The sequence below is a fragment of the Cavia porcellus genome, unplaced genomic scaffold (assembly GCF_034190915.1).
Source record: "Cavia porcellus strain 051 isolate PalLab524CR breed Dunkin Hartley unplaced genomic scaffold, mCavPor4.1 scaffold_31, whole genome shotgun sequence".
In the NCBI taxonomy this organism is placed as follows: Eukaryota; Metazoa; Chordata; class Mammalia; order Rodentia; family Caviidae; genus Cavia; species Cavia porcellus.
Window position 1 is genome coordinate 45,611,209 of NW_026947514.1, and position 24,898 is coordinate 45,636,106.

General features: G+C 40.5%; 1 protein-coding gene across 6 annotated transcripts in view; it reads right to left on the reverse strand.

The window, feature by feature from the left end:
* Rtn1 (reticulon 1) overlaps window positions 1–24,898 on the reverse strand; it is a 294,963-nt gene that overhangs the window by 149,025 nt on the left and 121,040 nt on the right. For all 6 annotated transcript variants that reach the window (XM_063240875.1, XM_063240876.1, XM_063240872.1 and 3 more), the window contains exon 2: window positions 7,213–7,980. In XM_063240875.1, coding sequence (XP_063096945.1) covers window positions 7,213–7,720 — 508 coding nt within the window. In that variant the 5' untranslated portion in view covers window positions 7,721–7,980. The remainder of the gene's footprint in view (window positions 1–7,212; window positions 7,981–24,898) is intronic.

Below are 24,898 nucleotides of genomic sequence, written 5' to 3' on the forward strand. Positions count from 1 at the left end.
AATCTTTGCATGTGTCACTGGCTTTCTGCCTAGGCCTTTAAACATCATACTCACATGGCTAGAAATGATGGGGCTTGAACTTGAACTCACACATTTCTGTTCTCTGTGTTCTTCACTATATCATGCTATCTTGTTTAAAAGGGAAGTGGGGTCTGACATGGGGCCAGTTACATTTTGGAGAATGAGAAGGAAATGAAAAGTGAGCTGGGTAATCATATAGAGAAGCAGGAAGCCCTTGCCTTCATATGTAAAACTTTAGTCCAGATGGATCAATGACTTAAATAAGCCCTTTATAAGAAAATGAAAGCAGCAGTCACAGGATTGGGGGAAAAAAATCTGCAAATCTCATTTCAGATAAAGGACTTATATCTAATAAAAGTACCCAAAAAATTACAAAAAAGATAACCCAGTTAAAAATTGAATTAAGGACTTGAATAGGCAGTTCTCCAGAGAACACATACAAATGGCCAAAAAGCACATAAAAATATGCTCAGCATTATCAGTCACCAGGGAAATGCAAATCAAAACCATAATGAGATAATATTTCATATCCATTTTGATGGCCACATTCAAAAAGTCAAATAACTGTGTTAACAAGGATGTGGAGAAGTTGGGCGTGGTGGTACACATCTGTAATACCAGTAATCAAGAAGCTGAAGCAGGAGGACTGTTACAAATCCGAGACTCAAAAAGACAAAAAAAAAAAAAAAGGATGTAGAGACATCAAAACCCCCATACACATGGGGTAAGGAAAAATGGTATAATTGTTCAAAAACAATCTGGCAGTTCCTCAAACATTTAGACACAGAGTTTCGTATGTCCACAGGAACCTTTGTATATGAATGTTTATAATAGTATTCTTCACTATAGCTTCCAAAAGTGGAAACAACCTAATGTCCCTCAACTAATCAATAGGTAAAAAAAAAAAAAATGTGAAAAAATGTGGTATACCCTTTATAGTGGAATATTATTTGGCCATAAAAAGGAATGAAGTGAGTATTTTAGAGACCATTGAAATATGTGAGTTATATGATCTGTGGATTATGTATCTTAGTAAAAAGTAGAAAAGTAGAAGACTTCACTCTGAGCCTGCATTTATGGAACTGCCCACTCTGTATTACACCATGTGTGAGAAGCAGTTTTACTCATGTTAAGCTACCATGATTGGAGGATTTATCTGAATCTGAATGAATAGGGCATTTCAAGCTAGACTCAGTTCCCTGGTAACCTCCAGGTAACTCCTGAGTTCTCTCTCATCTTCTGTGGTTTTTCAGCTGCTGTATGTGACATGCCATCCTCCCTGCTTCGGTTCTGAAACACTCTCCTTTCTCCTTTTCATATTTTCTTCCTAACTTGTTGATCTTAACCACCTTTAAATTTTTTCTTTTGGTATTTTGTTTTGTTTCTTGAGGTAGCATCTTACCATATGGTCCACGTTGACCTCTAACTCACTATCCGTTAGGTCCAGCTTAGCCACAAACTCACAGTCCTCCTGCCTTGATCTGTAGTGTAAATTTTTTATTTTGGGATTTTGTTTTGTTTTGTTTCTTGAGGTAGCATCTTGCTACGTGGTCCAAGTTGGCCTCTAACTCACTATCCATGTGGCCCAGCCTAGCCATGAACTCAAGGGACAGCTGGAACACACAGGCAGGAGAGCAGGAGAGACAGGGGGACCCATTAAGAGGCAACTGCAATAGCTGAGGAGAGAAATTATCACAATTTTGGGTTTTGGTGATCGCAGGACGGGAAGGAGAGACTGAAGACAGAAATCATACATGCAGGTTCTATCTGATGAGATGAGTGAGAAATGGAAGGATGTTAAAGATCATGCAGAGACCATGAGCCAAGGTAGTAATACAGTGAACAAGGGGGATTCAACAGCTAGAAGCTGGGAGGTCAGAAGATGAGCAGGCCTCATGGCACGGGGGAGAGGTGAGGAGGGGAAAAAATCTTATTGTGGACAATCATGTGATATACTTTTTCACTGTGGGCAGTAGCAAAAAGACATTTCTCATACTTTAGGTCACAGGTCAGTGCCTGACCACCAGCATTCCTAGATGTTCCCAGCAATGCAAGCACACTGGGCTAGCTCACCCTGCACAGCCAAGGGTGCAGCTGCCGGGCCTCAGCCCTGGCCTGAGAGCTTGGCCCCCTCTCCTCACTGCCTTGCTGTCTCTCACTGTTCCTGCTCCAACACAGAAGTGCACAGATTCCACTTCACTAGCTTCTTTCACCACCCCACTGCTGGATCTCCATATGCCCACAAGCATGGCGCTTATGCTTTCTGTGGCACTCATCTTTCCACTCACACAGGAAGTCTTGGGCTCAGATCTAAGGAGAGCAGGTGGCAGGGCAGCCCACTATCAGTGACAATTGGCCTGGCGCTGTGTTCTGCATGAGACCACCTGATGCTCCCTCATTCTGCTCACTGCAAACCATGGACAGCTCTGAGTTTGTCTGCAAGATGATTTATTAACATGTCTCTTCACTCTCCCTGACCCTAGACTGAAGTGCCTCGAAGGTGAAGGGCAGTCAAAGTGCACTTTTAACTGCACCTGCCACACAGGAAGTGTTCTGTAGACTGTGCTCTTGCGAATGTGACCTCAAGTTCTTAGAACAGATGTGTAGCTCAAAGCTCTCTTGGAAATTCCAACTAGGTCGAAACAGGTTGGGACAGAATGTAGGCATCTGCACTTTTTAAGTCTGCATAGGATTCTAAGTCACATCATGTGAGGGGTGGAGACGAAGCAAATAAAAGTGCAGGCCTCCACTTACATCTGAAACTTGGCTACACAGTGAGTTTGATTTTGTTTTTAGTGTAAGTATGTCCTATGAAATATTTATATTTTATCTAGTGATCCTTCCTCCAGTTAAGAATTGCTGTGCGAGAGCATTCAGAAAAGAAAGCACAAGGGTCTTGCTTTGTTGACTCAAGTGTGTGAGAGGAGAGAGGTATAGGTGCAGAAGAAAAGGGTCTGATGATTTGCATCTTGGGCAAGTAAATATATGTCCTTAAAAGCAATCTGTCCTTATGATGAGATAAAAGTGACTCAGTAGCTCTTGTAGGCATTGATCTTCAATCTTAATGGGACCTAGAAGTTTACTGAAATGCTAGGAGAAATCAGGGAACTGTTTAGAATGAAGTTTCTTAACTTTGCTTAAAGCTTTATGGATCTATAGCTAACGTAATGGCTATTTAAGACTAACACAGCAATTAAATCATGAAATAGAAAAGGGAAACCGAGGAGGTCAGAATCATCCCTCAGGGCTGACATGTTTGCTGCTGATAATTATGGTGCTGCAAGGACAGGAAAGGCTGTCTCACAAAGTGGCAGACACCAGCATCCAACTGTGAACAATAATGCCATTTAGGAACCACATTTGTTCCTAACGATTTTTTCCATACAACATCCGGAAGGGTCATTTGAAAACCCTAATCTGAACCTGCCACCCTTTCCTGTTCTGACCACCCGGGCTTCTAGCTGCTCCTCACACTCACAGGAAGTCCCCAGCTCTGGGCCTCTGCCTGGTTGCTTGGGGAAACCTTACCGAGCTTGCTCAGACACCAATCCCATGGCTCCACCCTCAGCTCGGTTCCCTGCTTCCCGCACTGACCCTTCACCCCTGCATGTTACGGATCTTTATTCTTCTCCACAAGCAGTATGACTGCCTGATATTTATTCTGGTTATTTATGTGGGTCTTACATCTTTCCAACTGGAATGAAATTTCCACGCAGGCAGGGATTTTGCTGTCACTCACCATGTGTCCTTAGCAAGGAAAGAATATCTGGTATGAAGTAAATGGCCACTAGATATTGATAAATAGATGAATGGATGATATTATTTCCCAGCTCAGAAGCATTCAACACTTTCCCCTTGCATTTGGAACAAGATCCAACTTCTTCACGGGAGATCCGGGCCCTGCCCACCTCCCAGCCGCTCTCCTGCTTCTTGCACCTTTGTCCATTTAGTTCCAAAACAACACACCCTGCAGACTTGCTGTCCCAGGCTTGAGGTCCCCCTTAGCCCTTCTCTTTGAATTGTGGGCTTTTCTCCTTGTTCAGATCTCAGATCATGGGTCTCCTCAGAGGGCCATCCCTGGGGATACCCAGTCCTCTCTCTCTATGGTAGTGACACTTTGTGAAATCACACTATTTACTAATGCATTTACTTTTGATTACCTGTTGCTTCTGATGAGCAGGTAAGCTCAGTGAGGGCAGGGACCTTTTGCATCAGATACATGGCAAAGTCCTTGGGGCTTCACATTTGTCTGATAATATGAATTTTTTTTAAATAAAGAATAGATTTTCAAAATCAGTGACAGAATATAGAATCTTCATGGAAGGATATAGTAAGAGTAGTCTTTAAAGGGCTTTAATTTATTTGCTTTTTATTACTCCCTTCTTATTTTGGGAAGCTAAGGTTTAATAATGACCTCCTAATGATCACCGTTTTTGAGCTAACACCTCAAACATTCTGTAGCACTAAAATATGCTTCTTGGTGTTTGCGTCAGATACAACTGATGGGTCAATGATCTGGGGCAGCAGAAGATGGACCACAATTTCCTAAAATGCTTCACATTTTTTGACGGATCTTTGCTGATAAGAAACTTCCAGTCACTTCTATATCCCAGGGTATATTGTTTGTTAAGATGCAAATAGTATGTTGATGAATACTACAAAACAGAATAATCTATCAGAACTGAGGGAAATAAATTAGACTACTTGTTAAAGTTCAAGGTCAATGGCTAAAACCATTTACAATTATAATTTCTTTTAGTATATATTCTACAATTGACAATTTCCTTATCAAACAATAAACTGAACTCACTTTGCTTCAGATGCTCTTCTTTCCTCTGTTTCTATAAAATTGCACATAACCTTTGATGTCAGTTTTATCTGTTGGCACTGGAAACAGTGAAGGGATGTAAAGCTGTTGTGTCCTCTGTCTACGGGCAGAGAAGTCCACAATGCCAAGGCTCACAAGAAGATGGGGAAGGTAGGGCACCTCTTTTGGGATAAGAAGAATGAGGAGACAGGTCTCACATTTCATTCTTATCTATTGTTTTAAGACTCAGGTGTTTTGGGTAGGGTGTGTGGAGGGAGAAGCTAGGTAGGAGAACTGTGTTTTGAGTCAAGGAGTCTTTCTTGAATTAATCTTGATTAGAATTTTTTTGATTAGAGTTTATTTGATGTAATCGCAGCAAAAAAAAATCACTGCTCCCACTTCATATTGTCAAGTGGACAACCCAAGATCATAAAAACACCCAGATCTGCCAGATTCTTAGGAGGCTGAGGCAAGAGGATTGCAAGTTTAAGTTCTGCCTGGGCAGCTTAGCCAGACCCTACTCTCAAAACAGAAAAATAAACAAGGACTTGGGGGTGGGGTTCAGTGGTAGAGAATCTGGGTTCACTTATGGTTCCAGGAAGAAAGAAAGAGAGACAGAGAGAGAGACAGACAGAGAGAGAAAGAGATGGACAGAAGGTGAGAAGGAGGGAAAAAGGAGAAAAGAAGCCCTCCATGATTATGTGAGTCAGCTGTGTCTTTGTGTTGTGTTGAAGCTGCTCCAGAACTCCAGTGAGCCTTGACTATTTAAAAACAAAAACAACAACAACGAAGAAAAAAAGAAAAGGAAAAGCATCCTCTAATAACTTTTGTGCCCTGTGCCAAGACTTTGTCATAAACTGTGTGGGCTGTGACTCTCCTAGAAAGCATGGAGGCCACATGAGGGGTCCTCTCTGAGCCAGACCACTCCAGTGTCCTGACAACTGACGCACAGACCCTGCCAGAGCTCTGAAAAGCACAGAGTACACACACAACGTGCATCTTCAGTGCATCAGGTATCTTCCTGCCATGCAGTAATAGAAGAACCTCATTCTGCACTGCCAGAAAGAGCACAAGGGTCCTACTACAGCTGCACAGGTCACATCTAATCTACCCAGAGCCTCAGTTTCCTTCCCTGTCACAACAACTGCAATCTCCCTTCCCCTCTTATGTGCAGTGACTGTGTTTGCACCTCCTAGGTTTGAGCCCCTGATTTCTTCTACCTGCTCCTTTGAGAACCAACCTCAGCACTCTCTTTGCATCTCTTGGGACACAGTGGCACTGGAGTGGTGCTGTTTTCTTGACTGGCTGTCTGTTTCACTAGAGGGAGTGCATAGGGGCCTGGAGAGTACCTGGCCTAAAAAAGCTCTGAGCAAATGAAGGAATCTAGAAGTTGAGAGTTGGTGCAGTTCCAGGAGGAGCTTTAAAACTGAGTCTAAAGAGGTGCTAGGAAGGTGAGGAATTAATGCTGAATCTCTGGGGAAGAAGCAGGTGTCTTTCAGTCCGTCTGCTCTGTTCTAATGCCTGGATTCAAACTGTAGTGCGGGGCTCAGAGCGATGCCTCCTCCTCTTGGTTCCACCCCAGCAAAAGATGCTCACTGGGGCTTTTTCAAGTGTGGCTCTAATGTGGCGGCTCAGGGTGGGGAAGAGCCTCTTGGTCCCCCAGCAGCTTGAGGGGAGATGCATCGGTCACAGGTGTATGGACTGGGGTAGTATAGGGTGACCTGGGGCTTTTCCCTGGGTGAAGGAGGCCCCCTTTGTGTCTCAGTGTGGCTTACCACCCTGCCTTCAGTCACAGTACAGTATCCAAACAGGAAATGATCACAGGCTCATGAATTTGATTTTTTGTGTTCTAGCCAAAATATTTTTTTCATTTCAAAGCTGAAACTGTGGGCACAACTTCAATGAACTAGTGAAATGAGAGTAACAGTGCTGAAACTGGGGAGCAGGAGGAAACAGTCCCTGTGGAGGAGGTCTCTTGTCATCTTTCCCTCCTCCTCATGGACAGACTTAGAAGTTGGCCAGTGTGGCCTGCCAAGACATCCCTGCCAGGCACACTGCCCATGCCAATGCCAGGATGCCAGGTTAGCAGGCTGGGAAGAAAGCTAACCTAGAAGCAGACAGCACCACACATAGGGGTGTTAATGTCTGCCTCCTGCTCAAATGGAGAAACAAACATTTTTCAAGGACAACCTGATAGGACTTCTGGGGCAATCTTGGATACAACCTTTCTACAATGGTCACAGACCTGAAAAGGTGACATGCTCATGAAGCAGAGGGGCCTTTCAAGTCAAGCACCCTGAACACAAGTCTCCACTCCTTATAAGTGCTTCAGAGTTCTGAGTTCCACAAGGGTCCTCCCAGGGCAGGGAACCCAGCACCTTTACCTGTTCCAGAAGATGGGGGACTGACAGATCCTGGGCTGTCATCTTCAGGCTCTGAGACAGTTACAGTAGGGACTGTGTCAGGGCTTGGCTTCAGATAGATGTCATGCTTCTCTGGGGTCTTATCATCTTGGACAGCAGTCACGACAGCAGGCTCAATCTCAGTCAGCATGATTTTGACGGGGGCTGTGACTAGAGGAGCACTGTGCTGCACCTCAGAGAGATCATCTACGTAAGGAGCAAAGGTGGATTCTTCAAACAAGTGGTCCTTAATGATTTTCCCCTCCACAGGAGCAGGTTTGTCAGGTTCAGGGACATCTGCTTTTGCTGAGATTTCAGTGTCCTCACTCTTAAAGTCCAAGTCTTTATTCTCCAACTCAGGGCGATGCTGCTCCTTACATTTTGCCTCCTCTGGCCTTGTTATATCAATGTATTTACAGGCTTCTGCTTTCATCTGGCTCAGAGGGTCAGCTAGGATCTTGTCCACTTCGGTAGACCCTGCAGGAGTCATCTCTATTCTAGAATCAGAACTAAATAAATCATGCGGCTCTACCCCAGGCACATCTGGTATGAGACGTCCGGGGATCCCTAACTCCCTAGAGCTCTCAGAAGTAGTGATGTGACCATTTTCCCTCTGAAGAATCCCAGTGAAATAGGTAGACTCCTCTGCAGGTGGGTAACAGACATCGGAAATCAGAGATGTGTAACACGCTCCTTCTCCATCTTTCTGTGTTGTTGAAAAGGAGGGGCCACCAGAGAGAGCTGCCACACCTGTCAATCAAACAGCAGCAGACCGTGAGTGGGCACCTGGCTCTAGGTCTTTCTCCTGCCTAACCCACCAGCCACCCATGCCTTTTGGGGGCACAGCCCCCCCCCCCCGACCTCAAAGTGCATTTGAAGCATGGTATGCCAATTTCTCTTCATTCCCCAAGATTCTACAGCTCTGGTGCTTTCCTAGTAGCAGGCCTCAGTGGCTTACATAAGCTACCAGATACGCTGGGGACAGATCCAAGGGGACTAGAAAGTTGATTTTCAACATCTACTACCTCCATATTTAGTGACTTACTTCGATTTTGTATCATTAAAAAGAAACTCTCTTTGTATTTAAGTCTTAATGGCTTTTAGGCAGAGATGGAAATGTAGGCTAACAAGGTGTGTAAATGTAGCAATAGCTGGGAAGGGCTGCTCTTGGAGAATTGTAGAGCTGAGAGAAGCCTCAAGAGATGCTATGGTTGCCTGTTCACTCATGGACTCCTGCTCCTTTTAGACTAACCCCATCCATTTTCTTTTTTTTTTTTTTTTTTGAAGTCTTTCTACATTTTATTGGCACTGAAATATAAAATGGATTGAGCATAAACCTCTCCAAAAACAATTTTTTAAAAACTCAAGAATACACCAAAAGATATAAATATAAAATCTAATCTTTTTCTTGTTTAAGATCCCATCCATTTTCTTGTTTAAGATCCGCAGGAAAGAAAAGACTCCTAATTTAAAGCCACTTACCAAAGTGGCATCATCTCAATGGTGAGTCTTCCCATTGGTTTGTTTCCCCCTTCATTTTGTTTCCCTCCAAGTTCATTCCCCTACTGCTAATTTTTTGCCATCTAGAGATATTCAAAATATCTCACTAGGAATTACCCGATTCTACTGGTGGTGCTATGGGCAAAACAAGCTTCCAAGTTTTAATTTATAGAACGTTTCACCTGGCCTTTGCTGCAGCCAAAACCTGCACTGACAGTGTGCAGAAAAAGAAAGGCCACCATTATTTATTTTTTGCTACAAAGTACTACCAGAGGGGAAGAAAACCAGCACTTACTGAGGATTTACTATATGCCAAGAAGGGGGATGTTACATAAAGACCCATGCTCTCGACTACATGTCACATGAATGCATAAACACACACACAAATACACACACACACACACACACACACACACACACACACACAGCATGCACAATATAGAAACCCTTAAGACACCTGAAGAATATGTAAGACCAAGGCACCAACTCCTCTAGAGTAATCAAGTTACTAGTAGAAACAATAATAACAATAGCCAGTGTTGGAGGGTATAGTATGTCAGACATAGTTCCAACTGTGATGTATAGTCACTTATAGTGACTCTTTCATTCACTGAAACAACCCTAAAAGGCTGGTTACTATTGATAGATTTGTTTTAAAGATGAGAAAACTAGGAAACAGAGAAATTAAATAACTCACCTAGGATCTCACAGGCAGAAGTGGTGGAGCCAGAGCCATTACATTCTAAAAATATAAGTAAATGTCTCAAGGGATTTTTATTAAATTTTTCAGAATCATATTTTTGGGTTTTATTTTTTTGGAGTTTAATCTTTTGGGATGTCATTTTGAGATTACAGCACTTGAAAATGTCTTTCAGGATGATGGTCAAAACTGTTTATATTTCTTATCCTTTTGTGTTTTAACACATTTTAGATAGAATCATATCAGAATCATGAAAACAATACATAGTCCAAATATGTTGACCTTAATCATGCTTTATTTTCTTAGATTGAGCTGAAAACCCTGAAAAATGATCAAGATTCTAATTTACTGAATTTGAAAATGTGTAAGTATTATTTGGTGCCTATAAGATAAAACTCCTGTAAACAGAAAGTCCTTCTGGACAGCACATTACATAAGAGCAGTGTCCAGTGGGGATTACTGGGACTGAGAATTAGAGCTCAGCTTTAAGGTTCAGGGAACCCAATTAATTCTTGTCAGTATTTCCTACAGTGCTGGCAGATGCGGGGACTAAAGGCAGAGGGCACAAGTCAGCTGCCACAGGTAAGAAGCAATATTATAATATTGTTAGTTACAAATCCACTGGATCAATGTGCTTCACTTATATACAGACTAGAAATACATACATACATACAAAAAGCTCCTTTTGAACATCTGCCCTCCACATTTTATCTGGATGCCTCCTGGGTCATCCAGAAGTCCATGTACATCAAGAGTCAATGTGTGGATCTGCAGATGCCCTTGTGGTCAAACATGGAGGGTACTCACTTACCTGCATGTGTTTAAAGTGGTATTGACTTTCAAAATTTTAATTTTCAGGAAAGTACTTACAATAAAAATTGAAGCATCCAAAGGTGACTATTTCTAGTCAAAGGAAGAAAGATAAAAGTAAACTGAAAACTACTGTTGCCACGTGTGGTAATAAACCCAGGCTTTTGCATTCATAGATCAGACATACAGCTCATGGACTTATTCAATAATCTCATAAAAGGCAAGAGTTTGATTTTATTTTATTCTACTATGCTCTATTCTGTTTTTAATTCTCTGGCAGTGCTGAGGACTGGGATGGCAGAGATGACTTGCTGAAAATGATATGACTTTTCCCAAGGAAAGCTTCAATCTTAAAATTCTAGTTCTTATGCTGACTTGTCCTTAAAGAATGAATTCATTCAAATGGGTGGCCTAATATAAGCTAAGACAGCTTATATTCTAGCTCTGTCAGTATCAATTGTGAGATTCTGGGTGTTAACTTTTTAGAGCCTCGCTATATTTCACTTTGAAAAGGGAGCAATACTAGTTCCCATTTTAAGGGTGAGTGTGAGGACTGAGACAATACACTTAGATCTCTGCCTGAGAGCACACACTTGATCAGAGAGCTGCTGATTTTATTATTGACTTTATCTTGCAGAGTGGATAGCAGTCATTTACAGCATACTCTCACTTGGCCCTTCATTTATTTTTTTATTCTAATAACATGTTAGCAGTGTAGTTTGGCCCAGAAAGAGGTTTAATATAGCTTATCTATAACTGTGTTGTTGTCCAAGGTCTGCTTTAGGTGCTAAAGTCCCCAAGAGTGCCAGGCAGAGGCTGCCTGCATGGCTGTATGACAGGTAGGTGTTCATGAAATACTTTCCAGAGATGCAAATGGGCTACATTCTGTCATGAATGCAAATATGAATGCATGCAGCATGAAAAGTTGAAATTCATCAAGATAATTGTGCTTGCTAGTCTTGAATATCAACTTGACTGGACCCAGAGACTCATGGAGAGATGACTGGATTGTGAGGGTACTAAAGTCATCAATAGGTTGGTTGGCCCATTGATGAATTTGCAGCTAAATGGACTATTAAGAGGTGGGGCAGATGTGCATCATGGACCATGACCTTGATGCCCTGTGTCTGGTCCGTGGTCTCTTATTCTAGGACTTTGCCCCAGCTCTTTTTGTTCCTGGGATGCCACAAGTTGAGCAACTTTCCCATATGTCTCAGCCTTGGACTGGATTACCATAGACTGAAACCTCTGACACTGTTAGCCAAAAAATAAACCTGCCCTCCTTTAGACTGTAGGTATAAGGTATTTACTCCCAGGAAAAGAGACTAACACAATAATCAACAGAAAAGGAATGAGCAGTGCATGCCCACAGATGAACTCTCTGCTTTGTGGAAAGGGCCCGGGCTCATGCATCAGGATTTATGATAATATCTCTAAAACTCAGTAAAATTTCTCTCACGGCTCTGAAATGGAAATAGAGAGAATGCCTGAAAAGAAAGAGTGACTATACAAAGAGTTGTCTGAGCACAGAGGTAGAAGTGCTCTAATAGAAAAACATTTGGCTTATCCTACTCCCTGAAACTGCAAAAGTAAAGCAAAACACTACTGTTTGCACAGAGCTAATACTAGTGATATAGGGAACACTATTCCTGTCAAACTGATAAGTATTTTTGAAAGCAGAATACAGTAAAGTTGTAATAATGGTGGGTCAAGAGGTACATATTAAAACTCAAGACTGAAGACCATAACCAATGACCAGAAGTGAGTCTGCAGTCACCTTCTGAGACTCTTTTGTCCTTAAACTGCCCAAGTGGCAGATGGCACAGCCTGCACAGAAGGTAGGCAGAGGTGCTTTCCCTGAGGGTCCTGCTCCCCCTTCCTGAACACTGCATGGTCACAGGCTGGGAGAAGGGGGCCACACCACAGCAGTGGAGCCCTTGGTGAGGGATGGATGTGCCAGGCAGGCTCAGGGGCCTCTGTGTCATCAAAAAGCATTCTCTTTCTTGAATTGAGCATCCTGTGGTTTAATATGATAAATGTGTGCTGAAGAACACAGGTGCACTCATTCATCAGGTTTTTTCTACGTGATGAATGAATAGGGTACAAATTTTAAAAACAAGGCTGCATTCTCTAGCAAAAGACTCCAAGCCAAAACAGACAACATGCCTGGGGTTTATTTATTTGTTTGTTTATTTATTGGTCTTTTGGAGACAAGGTCTCACTATGCAGTCGAGGCTGTCCTTGAGCTCACTTTGTAGCACATGCTGGTCTTAAATTTATAACAATATTCCTGCCTCAGCATCCCGAGTGCTGAGATTACAGGCATATACCACCAAACCCAGTGCACACTTGGGGGTCTATGAATATGAATGATTACTTTTCCATTCCCCAACTCACTGATTTATTTAAAATTCCACTGCCAGAATAATACTGAGCTTTGGGGATAGCAAAACTCATGTTTAATAAAAAATGATTCTGCAAGTTTTATTTTTCCTTTGGTGGACAACCCAGGTTTGCACTGCCTGAAGAATTTTCCCTTTAGCAAAGGATTTTGAGAGAGGCAAAATATGGCCCAGCAGGTGGATCTGGTCCATGTTTTCCTTGGGAGTTCTTGCAGGCCCACAAAGCAGAGCACTACAGAGCCCAGAGCAGAAAGGATGGTGTGTTCTCATGGGCTCGAGGAGTCTTTGATTTTAGGGATTTTGTTTGTTATTTTTCTTTTTTGTTGCTTCTTACCCGCTGTCTAAAGATGGAAATGTGATTTTGTGTCCTTCTTAGGGTGATCTTTTTTTTCCTTTTAGAGGAAGATAGAGGTAGATACTTATTTACAATTCATTTAAATCTTAAGAACAGTTCCTGATAACCTACATAGACTTTTCATTGCTTTTTAAATAGTAGGATTAGTGATGATATATAAATCACACAGCATCAATTCACTCATCTAAAATGTACATTTCAGCAGTTTCTATAAATCCGGTTATGCATCCACCATGAATACCTTCTAATTCACCTGCCTAACTTAAATGAAATCTGCTCTTAATGTTTTCAATATCGACCAAGCTCTGAGTTAACCTTCACCAAGTGAAGAATTACCCATGGCATGAAACAAGGGCTACACCAAGACATCTTTTTATTTACCACTCATTGAATAGAGATTTGATCTCTGATTTCAAAAGAAAAAAATGGTTCTTGGCCACATTTCCTTAGTGCTATGTACAATATGGGCAGTAACAAAAAGTATTACAAGTCTGTATGCTCATTAATAGCACTTCCTCAACATAACATTTGTTAAATATTCCAAGGCATGTTTAGTTTCACAACACTGAGAGAAAGGTACTGAGATTTCCCATATACCTCTTGCCTGAGCATTGCTGTTGTACTCTGAATGTTGGTGCTCCCCCCACCTCATATATTGAAATTATGACCCCCAAGGTTATAGTATTTGAAGGGGGGACCCTCAGGAGGTAATTAAGTCATGCAAGAAAAACTCCATGATTGGGATTAGCATCTTCATAAAAACAGGTCCAAGGGAGCTCATTTTCCTCTCCCACCATGTGAGGACACAAAGAGAAGGTGTCATCTTGGAACCACAGAGTGGTGGGCTCTCACCAGACTGAATTTGGGTTTCACAACTGTAAGAATGAAATGTTTGTAGTTTATAAACTATATAATTTACGGTCTTTTGTGATAGCAGCCTGAACTGACCATCCTCATTATCAATTATCATTGTCACCCGAAGTCCACGGTTTACATTAGGATTCACTCTTAGCACTGTATGCCCCACAGATGTGGATAGACATACAATGATGTGTCCACCATTACAGTATCGTTCAGAGGCCCTCAAAACCCCTCCTCTGTGCTTTGCCTATTCATCTGTCTTGCCTCTGTCCTTTTACTGTCTCCAGTTTTGCCACTTTCACAAAGTCCTACAGTATCAATTACCCGCAATTCCTTTCATATGCCTCTCTCCCTTCCTTCACGTCCATGGCTACCTCCCCAGCTAATCCTTCTTGCCTTTCACTGGGATTACTGTGCTTGCTTCCTATTTCATCTGCCTGCCAGCCTCAGCTCTTCCCACTCTGCATCACCTGATATGCAGCCGACATAAAAATAATGATATTGTATTTCTTTTTTCTGTAAGAGTTCATACAATGAAAGGAGAAGCAAAAACCCAACATGTCCTGGAAAGGAAACAGCACCTGGTTACTATGTCAATAATTCGATATGAGTATTAAATTCTTACGGTTTTAAAAGTTCCTAAAAATAACCTGCAGGGCATTATCCCCTGCATCTGATGTTTGTGGTCCTCTCATCATGACTTCTACAGACTGTGCTTTGTCCCGGGCAAGGACTGATTGAAAGACTGGGCCATGAGCAAAATCTAGTTCACTTAGGGGTGTTTTGAATTTACTCAACAATTAGTTGGAATTTAACCTCAATGCAGAGTCATCTTCAAAATAAATAATTCAGAAAAAGTGCAGTTGGAAGGAAAGCAGAATCAATTTTTCTTTTCCTAACTGTAAAAATAGGTCAGTGTTGATGTATATTTTTGTTTTACCTTTGCACTTACTATTTTCACCTCCAACTCATATACATTATTTAAGATGTTATTTTCTGTTTATTTGGAAGTTGATTAGATATTCTTGTATTTTGAGAATAATTAAAACAGCTGTGCAGTTCCCTATTAGCTGCTTGTCACATTTTGTTAGATGACTACAGAGGAATTTAAATGACACTATTTAAATTATTCTTCAATTCAAAATGTTTCAGACTTCTTTAAATGACAAGATAAGTGTCAATTTTATTTCTTTTTAAAAAAATTTTTAATATCTTGTTTTTGTTCACATCACTGATTTATCCACTGTGGCACTGGGGATTGATCCCAGGGCCTTGAACACAGTAGGCAAGTGTCCTACCACTGAGCTCCAACCTTACCTCAATTGTATTCTTAATATATTTATAGGTTCTATATGTGAATCTTTTCTTGCTGATGAGAAGACATGACAGGAAGTTGTACTTGTTAAGTATGTGCTTTTAAGTCACTAGTCTCAGTCATGCTACCAGTAAATCAGTGGAAATTCCAAAGTCAATGTTGACCAACACCATGAGAAACGTGAAGACAAGCCTATCGCGATCATATAAGCTTCCTAGTTTTTAGTGTTGCACTACTTAACCTCATTCATTCAACATATCAGTAGACACAGTTGATTAGGGACTTATAGAAGGTTCCAGGGATATAGCAGTGAACGAGATGGGGAGACTTTAGACTCATGGGGGACAGAAATAACACCAAACAAACAAGAACACAACCTTGCAAGCATCACAGAGGCTGCTGACTGACCCTTCGTGTCAACCCTGTCATCCTTCCATAGCCTCCTGCCTCTTTCGTCAAGGGATTGTAACATATGACTATTCAGCTTCAGAACACACTTCCTTACTTCCCTTTGCTGGTGACACATGACTGAGATGTGAACAGCAGTGGCATGTGTTGCTTCTGAATTACAGCACAGCCGCAGAGAAATCAGGAAATAGGGGCAGAGAGAGTTCTTACAGGGGAAGGGGATCAAAAGTTGTTGGTGGAGATGGAAGGGGATGCAAGGCAGGAATCAGGATGAATTATGTACATGCACAATTCTAAGGAAGAGGATCAAGAGATGGACAGAGGAAGGAGGGAGGGAAAGGGAGGACAAAGGGAAGATGTGCTATGTACATGCACCAAGTTCCCATGAGGGTTATAAACATCGGACACGGCTGATGAAGGAAACAATCTGAAAGTAACCAACAATGTGCAGCTTGTCGTTTCCCTGCAGTGTCACCTTCTAATCCTCTCCCTCTTTATGTTTCAATTGCTCTATTCTTCTTATCCCTACTATGGGCTGGGGCACAAGTATTGTCCACCTGTGTAAAAATCCAAGGACAGCATAGAGGGCCATCTGGACCTTGTTGTGGTCAGGAGGAATTTATACTTGTAATCTCAAGAGAAAGTTATTGGAATTCTAATAAGTAAATTATAATCTACCACTTCCAGTGCAACTCACAGTAAGAATAAAGAGACAAGGACAGATCTGTAGTTGTAGGGAGCTAAGGGGGTACTAAGTCTATTTGGAACAGTAGCTAACTGGAATAAAGGCCATGAACCAGGGCCAAACTCAGATTGTATTAATTTGTGAAGAGGGGAGTAGCTCAGGGTTGAGTGACTGTGACAACGGCAGGAAGTACGTGTGTACTATAAGCTGGGCTAGGTAGCAGACATAATGGTACCTGTGCAATATGCAGAGAGAGGTATGCTGAAAGAATACGGGATTCTGCTAACTGATGGCCTGTAAGTTTGGAGGAATCTACACAGCACAGTTTGAGGAAGTATCTTGTGTTTTTGGTTGGTTACCTCAGCTTTGACGTCTGACCTTCCTGACATCAGGGCATCTTTTTTGAGGCTCAATCCAGGTCGACAGCATGGCATCTCTTGGCCTCATGCTTAGTATTTGGGAGCTACAGTCAGGGCATCACTGACCTGTTGCTTGCTCTAAAGGCAACACATCAGCACCTCAGCTAGACCCACTGCATTGCTTAAAGCCAACTGAGGGGGTAGAGCATTTTCCTAGCTAGCTCTGTATATACCAATGCATGGAATTAGGGCAAGGTTTAGCCAAAATGGAGACAAATGGTCTTATTTCAGGGAGGAATATCCTAGTGGTCCTCCACAGATAGGACCTTTACCAGAATTAACTTCTACATGGTGTCTGGCTTTATTTGAAAAGGCTACACACTGGTTAACCAGCCAGCATTAGATGATTTTGAATAGCCAGTTGTCCACTTTGAAATTATTCTAGAAGATACTTAAGGGTAAAAACAGTCTTATTTCTGTATCCCTGACACAGTAGTTAGCAGTTAGTGAGTTTAATACATTGCATTGAGTTGGGAAGTTTACAAAGTGCAACACACCAAATGTTGGAAAAAAATTTTCCCTATGAAAGACTTTATCTTGACATAATTTCCTTTGCTGACACAAGGACAGACCTGACAGTCACTGTGAATTTCAAGATAACTCTTCCCACAATATGAAAACAATCTAGGATCAGGACTGAGGCTCTCAGTTATGCCCTTCCTTCAGTCAGACAGGGAACTGATATGTGGCCCTACACCTCCTAGGGCTTTTTTGACTTCATCTGTTGTTGCCACAGAGTTCTGATTGGGTTTATATGGCTAGACACCCTCTGCACCCTCATTTCTCCCCCACTTTCTACACTGTGAATGAACTAGTGATAGAAGGAGGAGTCTTAGCCCTGGGTGACTAAGCAAGTTCTAAGCAAGCACCTTGACTAATATGCTCATCTGGTTCTGTTCCTGTCCTTCCGTTTGTCTCACTGCCAAAACAACAAACAGTTCTACTAGTTGACAGTAGGGAGACAAGAACTGGATTTCTCTAGCTTCCTTATGTGGTAAACAGCCTGCTAACCACAGTATACACAATAACTCATTTAAGCTCCATAACAACCCTATACGGGCATTATTATCAATCGGGGAAAGTAAGTGACTTGAATAAGATGTTCCATTTCTAGGATGATTAATTATTTTAGTTTGTACAGGACTAAAAGATTATCTAGGACATAGATTTTCAGTGTTCAAATTAGGAATATCTGGACCAACCAAGGTAAGTCAATCATCCTGACTAGCTACAGAACTTAAAATCTGATTGTTGGGTTTTAAAACAATAACCAAGTTTATACTGTTTGACTTTTTTTTAAAGCATTCATTACCAAAACAAAGAAAAGTGTTCTCTAGGGTATCTACAAATGTAAATGAAAATGATAATAGATGGAAACCTTTTAGAAGTGTATGAGGTAATATGAGGGTATTTTTTTCAAAACATTAATATAATATGCACTTTAGACAATTGTTTTGATTTAACACTTGGATAAAGTCAGCATCAATGCACAGCAAGCATTTATGAGGTTTAATGTACTTATTGTATAACAGGATGATGAATATGAAAAAATTTACTGCCAAGCTCCATTAGAAATGAAACACATTTTTCATTGACTCGTTCCCCACCAATCAGTTGTTTTGCTTCTACAGTTTCAGAATAACTGATGAACTGTGCTGGGAACCCTAAAGAGCAAGCCTTTTTCCTTGAAGAACTGGTCCCACAATAAATGAAATTTAGATGTTGTAACACTGAAATGCAATCTTTTAAGATCTGCCACACAGATTTTGTTTTGCATTAAGATTTAACACAGAACTAAGGTAACAAAAGATTACTTTTCTTTTCCTAAACGTCTATGCAGTCTCTGACAACACTGGGCACCTTTTGCTGTTTTCTGAGGGAAAGGTCTGTAGGATTTGCTGTGTTGATTTTGGGAAGGGGTCTGACCCAGCACAATCTGGGACTCCAAGGTGAGACAGCCCAGCTGTCCTCCAGCAGTTTGTAAATCACTGGCCACAGCTGTGAGGGAAGGCAAACAACCAAAGACAAAGTGGGGAGAAAGTTCCCTGGGAATACAGGGGAGGGAGCTGGTGCTTCCATGGAGGAACAGAACAACAAAAAGGAGGAACTACGAAACTCCACTCCCCATACACAGAGAATATGGAATAAAGAAAGCCATGGGAAAGTCTGCCTTTTAAGAAAAAGGGATTCTTATTTGAAAGTCCACTTTATATGCTTTAATTTTGTAACTTGAACAACTATTTCTAAGATAACAATATGCAATCTATTAACTAATGATTTCCTACTGTTTATGCTTTCTGAAATTCTGTATAACTTGTACCCTTTTTCTATTTTTTTTCTTTTTCTCCTTAAATTAAAAAAAAAGGGGGGGGATTCTGTCCCAGGTAGAGGGCATTATATACAGGAACCCAATAAACAGGCAAACCTGAAGTCAAAACAATATGGAATGTGGAGCTTTAAAGATTAATGCCTGGTTTCATTTTGTTTAGATGTTTGGGCTTTGGAAATGCATCTGGTTTTCAGTAAGTTAGTAAGGTCAGTTCAATATTCATAAACTCTACTCATTTATATGGTTCTTTCCCGCAATTTACCACCTATGATTAAGAATCTTATGTTATAATTAAGATTTATGTTTGTTGTGTAATATGCACATATCTTTGCATTGTTTAGCTTCATAAAGTTGAAATTAGTATCGATCAGATCAACTACAGGTATTTAACAATTAAAATGAATAAATTTTATTAACTTTTTATGCTCTTTTCCCTGAAGGTTTTGCCAGTCTTGAGTATTTTCTTTAAAAATTGTATAAGAACTCAGCTTTCCTTCCTATAGCAAAGTAATCCACCATCAACACAATCTGTATTTTGAATGATTTAATAGCTGTGATGTATTTACAATAACCTATTTACCTTGTCATTCTCATGTTGACGTTTTGGCCTCATGTTTGAAAAATATTTGGCTTTGAGAAGGGAGCTGTGGAATCAATGAAAACCTCAGATCACAACTGGGGTCATCAACAGGTGGAACCCCAAATGATGCAGCCTAACAGCAAGCAAAAGAGGCTGCTAAACTGGCCAGTCCAAACTGTGCAACACTGCATTTTAAGTTGCCAAGTTGGCTCCTTAACTTTTACAAAATCAAAACCCAAGTGCATCTGTGAGGTGTGTGAGTCACATGAATTCATAAAATGCCATGTCTAAATTAAATCTTATCATCAAATAGTATTTATTAAATACCCACATCCTGTATACACATAGCAGTGTGTGAGGTGCAGGACAACAGAATACTGTGTCTTCAGTCATAAAATATCTTGCAGAAAATATAAACAGCTGCTAGAAATCATAAAGATATTTATTGCAAATATGTGCACCATTAACTTTAAATAAACTGTGGGATAAAGTAACTTCTCTGTATGTTGAAATTTTCATTGAAGTGCTCCATGTTCAATTATCCTTATCAGTAAATACAAGGTTTATATGCAGTTCTAATTATGCTTCTCTGTGGGTATAACAAGGCATTCACAGAAGAACTACTCACGTATGGATTCATGTCATCCTGCTCCGGGCTTTCTAAGATGAGATGATTAGATATGTAGTAAGAAGTAGTGTCTACATTTAAGATATCAAAGAATCATTTTATTTTAGACTCCGTTATACTGTTCAATTTTGCTACTGCCTTTTGTAATTACGTCAGAGATTATGTGCACTATGAGGCTGGGGATTTAGCTCAGTGGCACAAGCACCTGCCTGGCAAGCACAAAGTCAGAGTTCAATCCCCAATACAAAAAAAAAAAAAAAAAAAAAAAGCACTGAAAATATTCATAAAAACCGAACAAATTAAACATTTGAAGCCAATAGCACCAAAATTAGTTTTTCTAGCCAGTAGCTGACAGCACATGTAAGTGAACTAAAAATAAAAATTTGAGTCTATCAAAGTTTTGTCTATGGAATATCAGAAAAATCTATTTTTATAGGATAAAATTAACTTTAAGAAGACTTAACTATATGAATCAACTTTTCATACATCTTTTGGAACGATCCTGAAATGATTTTAAAACTGAATGGTTGTTTTTCCTCACCTATACTTTTTTGACTCCTTAGTTACTTTCCTTTACAAATGTACTGATTACATGCTATTTCCATTGTTCAACCTATGGACAATAGATTTGGCCACTTTTAGTGTGCTCAGTACCTTAGTCCATCATCTGCTACAGAAGCAGCAAAAGATGAAAACAAGAGTTTACTTCTTTTCAGATTGTTCTATGACAAGTGAATTCTCTCCTCCTTTCTTCAAGATTAAAACAAAAAATTTAGAAGTGTGTGTGTACGTGTGAGAGAGACAAAGACATAGAGAAACACAGAAAGAGGGTATTTTTGTCACTGCCTGATTATTTAGCTGGTACACTGATAACCATAAAGCTACGGCTGTGTGTGTTTAGAGTGTTCCTCGCACACTCCCAGGAGGCCTAAGCTGTAGAAGACACATCTTCCCCAACATGCATGAGGACCTTCATTATTCTGGATCTCAGGTTCTCAAACTTGGGCAGCTCACTAACAATACCCTTCCCTAGTTAACAAAGGACTTTTCGACATTTTAGAGATGGGAAATTTGAGACTGAGAAAACATTAATGATGTATTGCTTGTGAAACCCTGTGGCTATATCTCTGGAACTCCACTGAAAAAACTTCAGGTGAATTGCCCAGCCTAAAAGCAGAGTCCTTCTGTGTGCTGTTCATTACATTCTCCTGGATGAAGCTGAAGACTTGACCATCTCATCCTATATTGTACCCTCAAAAAATGATATAACTGTAAAACAGGAGATTCATTTCAGATGGTTTGCTATCAATTAACACCATGGCAAATTTGTTAGCTAAAGATGTAATTCATTACCTCAAAGTAGTTCATAAATTAGTTATTTACTTTATTATCATTTTCTTGTTCCTTGGGAACATTTTATTTGAAGCAGTTTCTCATGTGAGAGCCCCAAAGACAGTTACGTACAAATCCATGAGATATATTTCAAAGAATACTCTGTCACATTAACTGTAAACTACTGTCATGCTTGGTTATATTAGAAGATTATTTCTTATTATTTACTGCTTGTCCTTGTGAAAATATCATCCTATTGTCAAATAAAAAATCATCATGTAATTTACTGTTGTAGCTCTAAGAATAAAAGAGAAAATATTACAAGTTTATTATGTATCTATTTTTGCCAAGATGATTTCTGATAAATAAATCAGTACAAAAAAGAAAGAATTTAGTTTGAATCAGTAACAATGTTCATTTACAGAGGATAAATATTCTCACTTTGGATTAAGTTTTATCACCTGAAAGTTAAATGTTCCATAACTGAGCATCAAGTGTAGTTTTCCCATCAAGTAAAGAATCTTCTGAAGAGTATCCCCCTCTTGAGTGGCCAATCACATCTCCGTGTCTCAGTGTGATGAGGACAGAAATGTGAAGTGGGAAGGAGTAAGTCTCCTCCGCTTCTCAGTTATGCAAAGGTTGCTCTATCTTAATTTCCACTTTGTGCTTTCTATTTTTTTTCTACTCTGCAGTGGAATTTTACCCAAGAGAAGGTGGAAGAAAACACAACAAATCAATATTTAGCCCATTCTATACTCATTTTTGGCACCCTCAGAGTGGAATATTATAATAGGATGGTGAAATACAGAAACCAAAATCATTTTAGATTATCTATGAGTGTTTCATTCATATATATTTTTCTTTCTTTGGAAAGGAGTATAAAGGAGTTATTCCATTATTTCTGCATTCTTGAAAGATTAAGATGTATTTATGTGCTATTTGCTAAATAAAACATCAGGTTTGCAAATCTTGGGCAAGTAGCTACGCTATGGTAAATAGGTATTTACAGCGAACTACTAGTTCTCGTTAATGGGTTTGAAATGCCATAACTAACTATAGAATTAAAGTATAATGCAACTGTTGAATCAATAAAAACACAATTCTTTATTTGATATGCGAATTTCTTACTAAATGGACTTTAATATCTGCTGTATTTTGCCCCCAAAATTTTATTCTGCATCCCACTTAGCAGAATGTGAAATCAGCACAATAAAAAAATACATGAAAGTGATGCATAATCTATAAAACACTATGCAGATTATTATAATTGGCTCTGAAGGGCTGATTTCTTTCAACCTCTGTAGTTTTAGTTGTGTACCTGTGGTTTTAGCTGTGTCAACATGGGCAAAATTGAGAGTTGAAGTAAGGCAAATAATTCAAGCCCAAAATATGACTGAAAAAGAAGTTACTTGGCAATCTTACTCCACACTGACCAAATAAACTTATAGTAGTCCAATTCCTTGAGGTTTTTCACTCAAAAGGCCTTAAATCTACGTGAAGTCACTGGAATCAAGCAGTTTTAACGTTCCCTTCTGATAAGCCACAAATATCCACTCTGGATAACACTGGTCACAGCAGTCAAAATCACTATGGTTGAGACTTAAGTCATATTATAAAATCAACCAAGAGCCAACTCATATGACTTCCATAACAGCTCCACAAGGAGACCCTCCTGACGATTTTCTTGGTAAATAAATTTCCATCTTTTTCTCATCAACTGAAGAGTCAGACAACCAAGAAATCACTTACTGAATTAACATTTCAGGGGACACTGCTGGGAAGGCAATGGAAACCTCCTTTATAACCATGGCAGAGATGGTGGCCATTCAGCCGTCCCCACCCTTTCATGGTACAGGGCTGGGGACCACAGTTGCCCAGCCACAGGCTGATTTCCCTGCTTCCTTTCTATGTGGGCCAGATAAGCAGTGTGTGCAGTAGTGATGCACAGCCCTGTGTAAGGGATCAGGAAGCCACTTTTCATCTTCTGTCTGCTGGGTGAATGCCCTCAAACCACACCACTTTGAGAACCTCAGGGTAGAATACAGATAGAAGAAGCCCAGTCCTTATCACTGTGGGAATACAGCTGCCTTTAAATTAACAACATGCAATTTACACTTTACCTAAATGGGAAATGATGTCCTGTTATATCTGAGCAACTTCCTATTATTGGCTTCTTTTTAAGCAGCTAGAATTACTCCTTGACACCATTCCAGCATTCTGAACATGGTGTGTATCTTGGAGGCCTCCCTTGCTAGGTGATAGTGATGACAGTGGGTATTTACTTAGGGTATACTGTGCCACATGATGTTCTAAGTCCTCTGCAGGTAACAAGTCAATCTTTACCACAATTTCACGATATAGCTAGTATTCATTCTTCCCATTTTACAGATGAGAAAATTGAGCCTCGCTGAGGTTGAAATGATACAGTAACTGAAATTGAACTGAAACACCAGATGATGTATTTCCAGACCAATATAGGGTACTCCATAGTTCATCTTTTATACAGAATATTAATTTCCTCTATTTTGATGCATATTTTAAATTGTAGATAGGTAATAAAACTGATGGACTGGGTAATCTGGTTAATAAAAAGATAATTCATTCATAGTGGTCTCTATATCTGATGTCATATTATAATAAGTCAAAGGTCATTTCTATTATGTTCCTTTTTATTTGGCAGTGAAGGTCCTACTGCATCTCTGAGAATAAGTGTTTTATGCCAACAATGGTAGACATAGTATTACTGAGCTATTATTATGGTTTTACCTCTTCAGTTCTATTAAGATCACTAAAATAAGAACTTTCCTCCCTCTAGAGGGCTGGTGGTTGAACCCTTCCCTGGCCTCTCCTACTCTTTTCAGGGGCTCAGGATCTCCCACCTGTGTCCTTATGGGCTGACTCCTGCCTCTCTACTTCCCTCTGACCTAGGATTAGCACAAGTAAAGCAGGTGGCGGGCTCTGTGATGAGTAGATGAGTTTAGAACTCACAGGGGAAAGGTGAGATCAGCAGGCACTAGGAAATCCCATCTGTCTCCTATACTGTTTATTGCAGTCTACCCTAAATGAAAAGCACTCCACCTGCCATCCGAGAGATTACGGAGAGTGAGTGTTCACCATGCAGTGCCATGCTGGCCCCTCAGACAGGTGGTGCCGTCAGGACAAACAAACCTGGCCCTCAGGAGTGGCAGCCAAGGGGAGGGAGCCCTGCCTATGCTGCCTTGCAGAAGCCTGCCACTCTGCCTTGCCTGCCTGACACCATGTTACTGGAAGACAGCAAGCACTGTGCCTCATCCTCCCAGGTGCAGAGCTTGGCCATCCTCCCCGGCCTTAGAGGCCCACTCTGA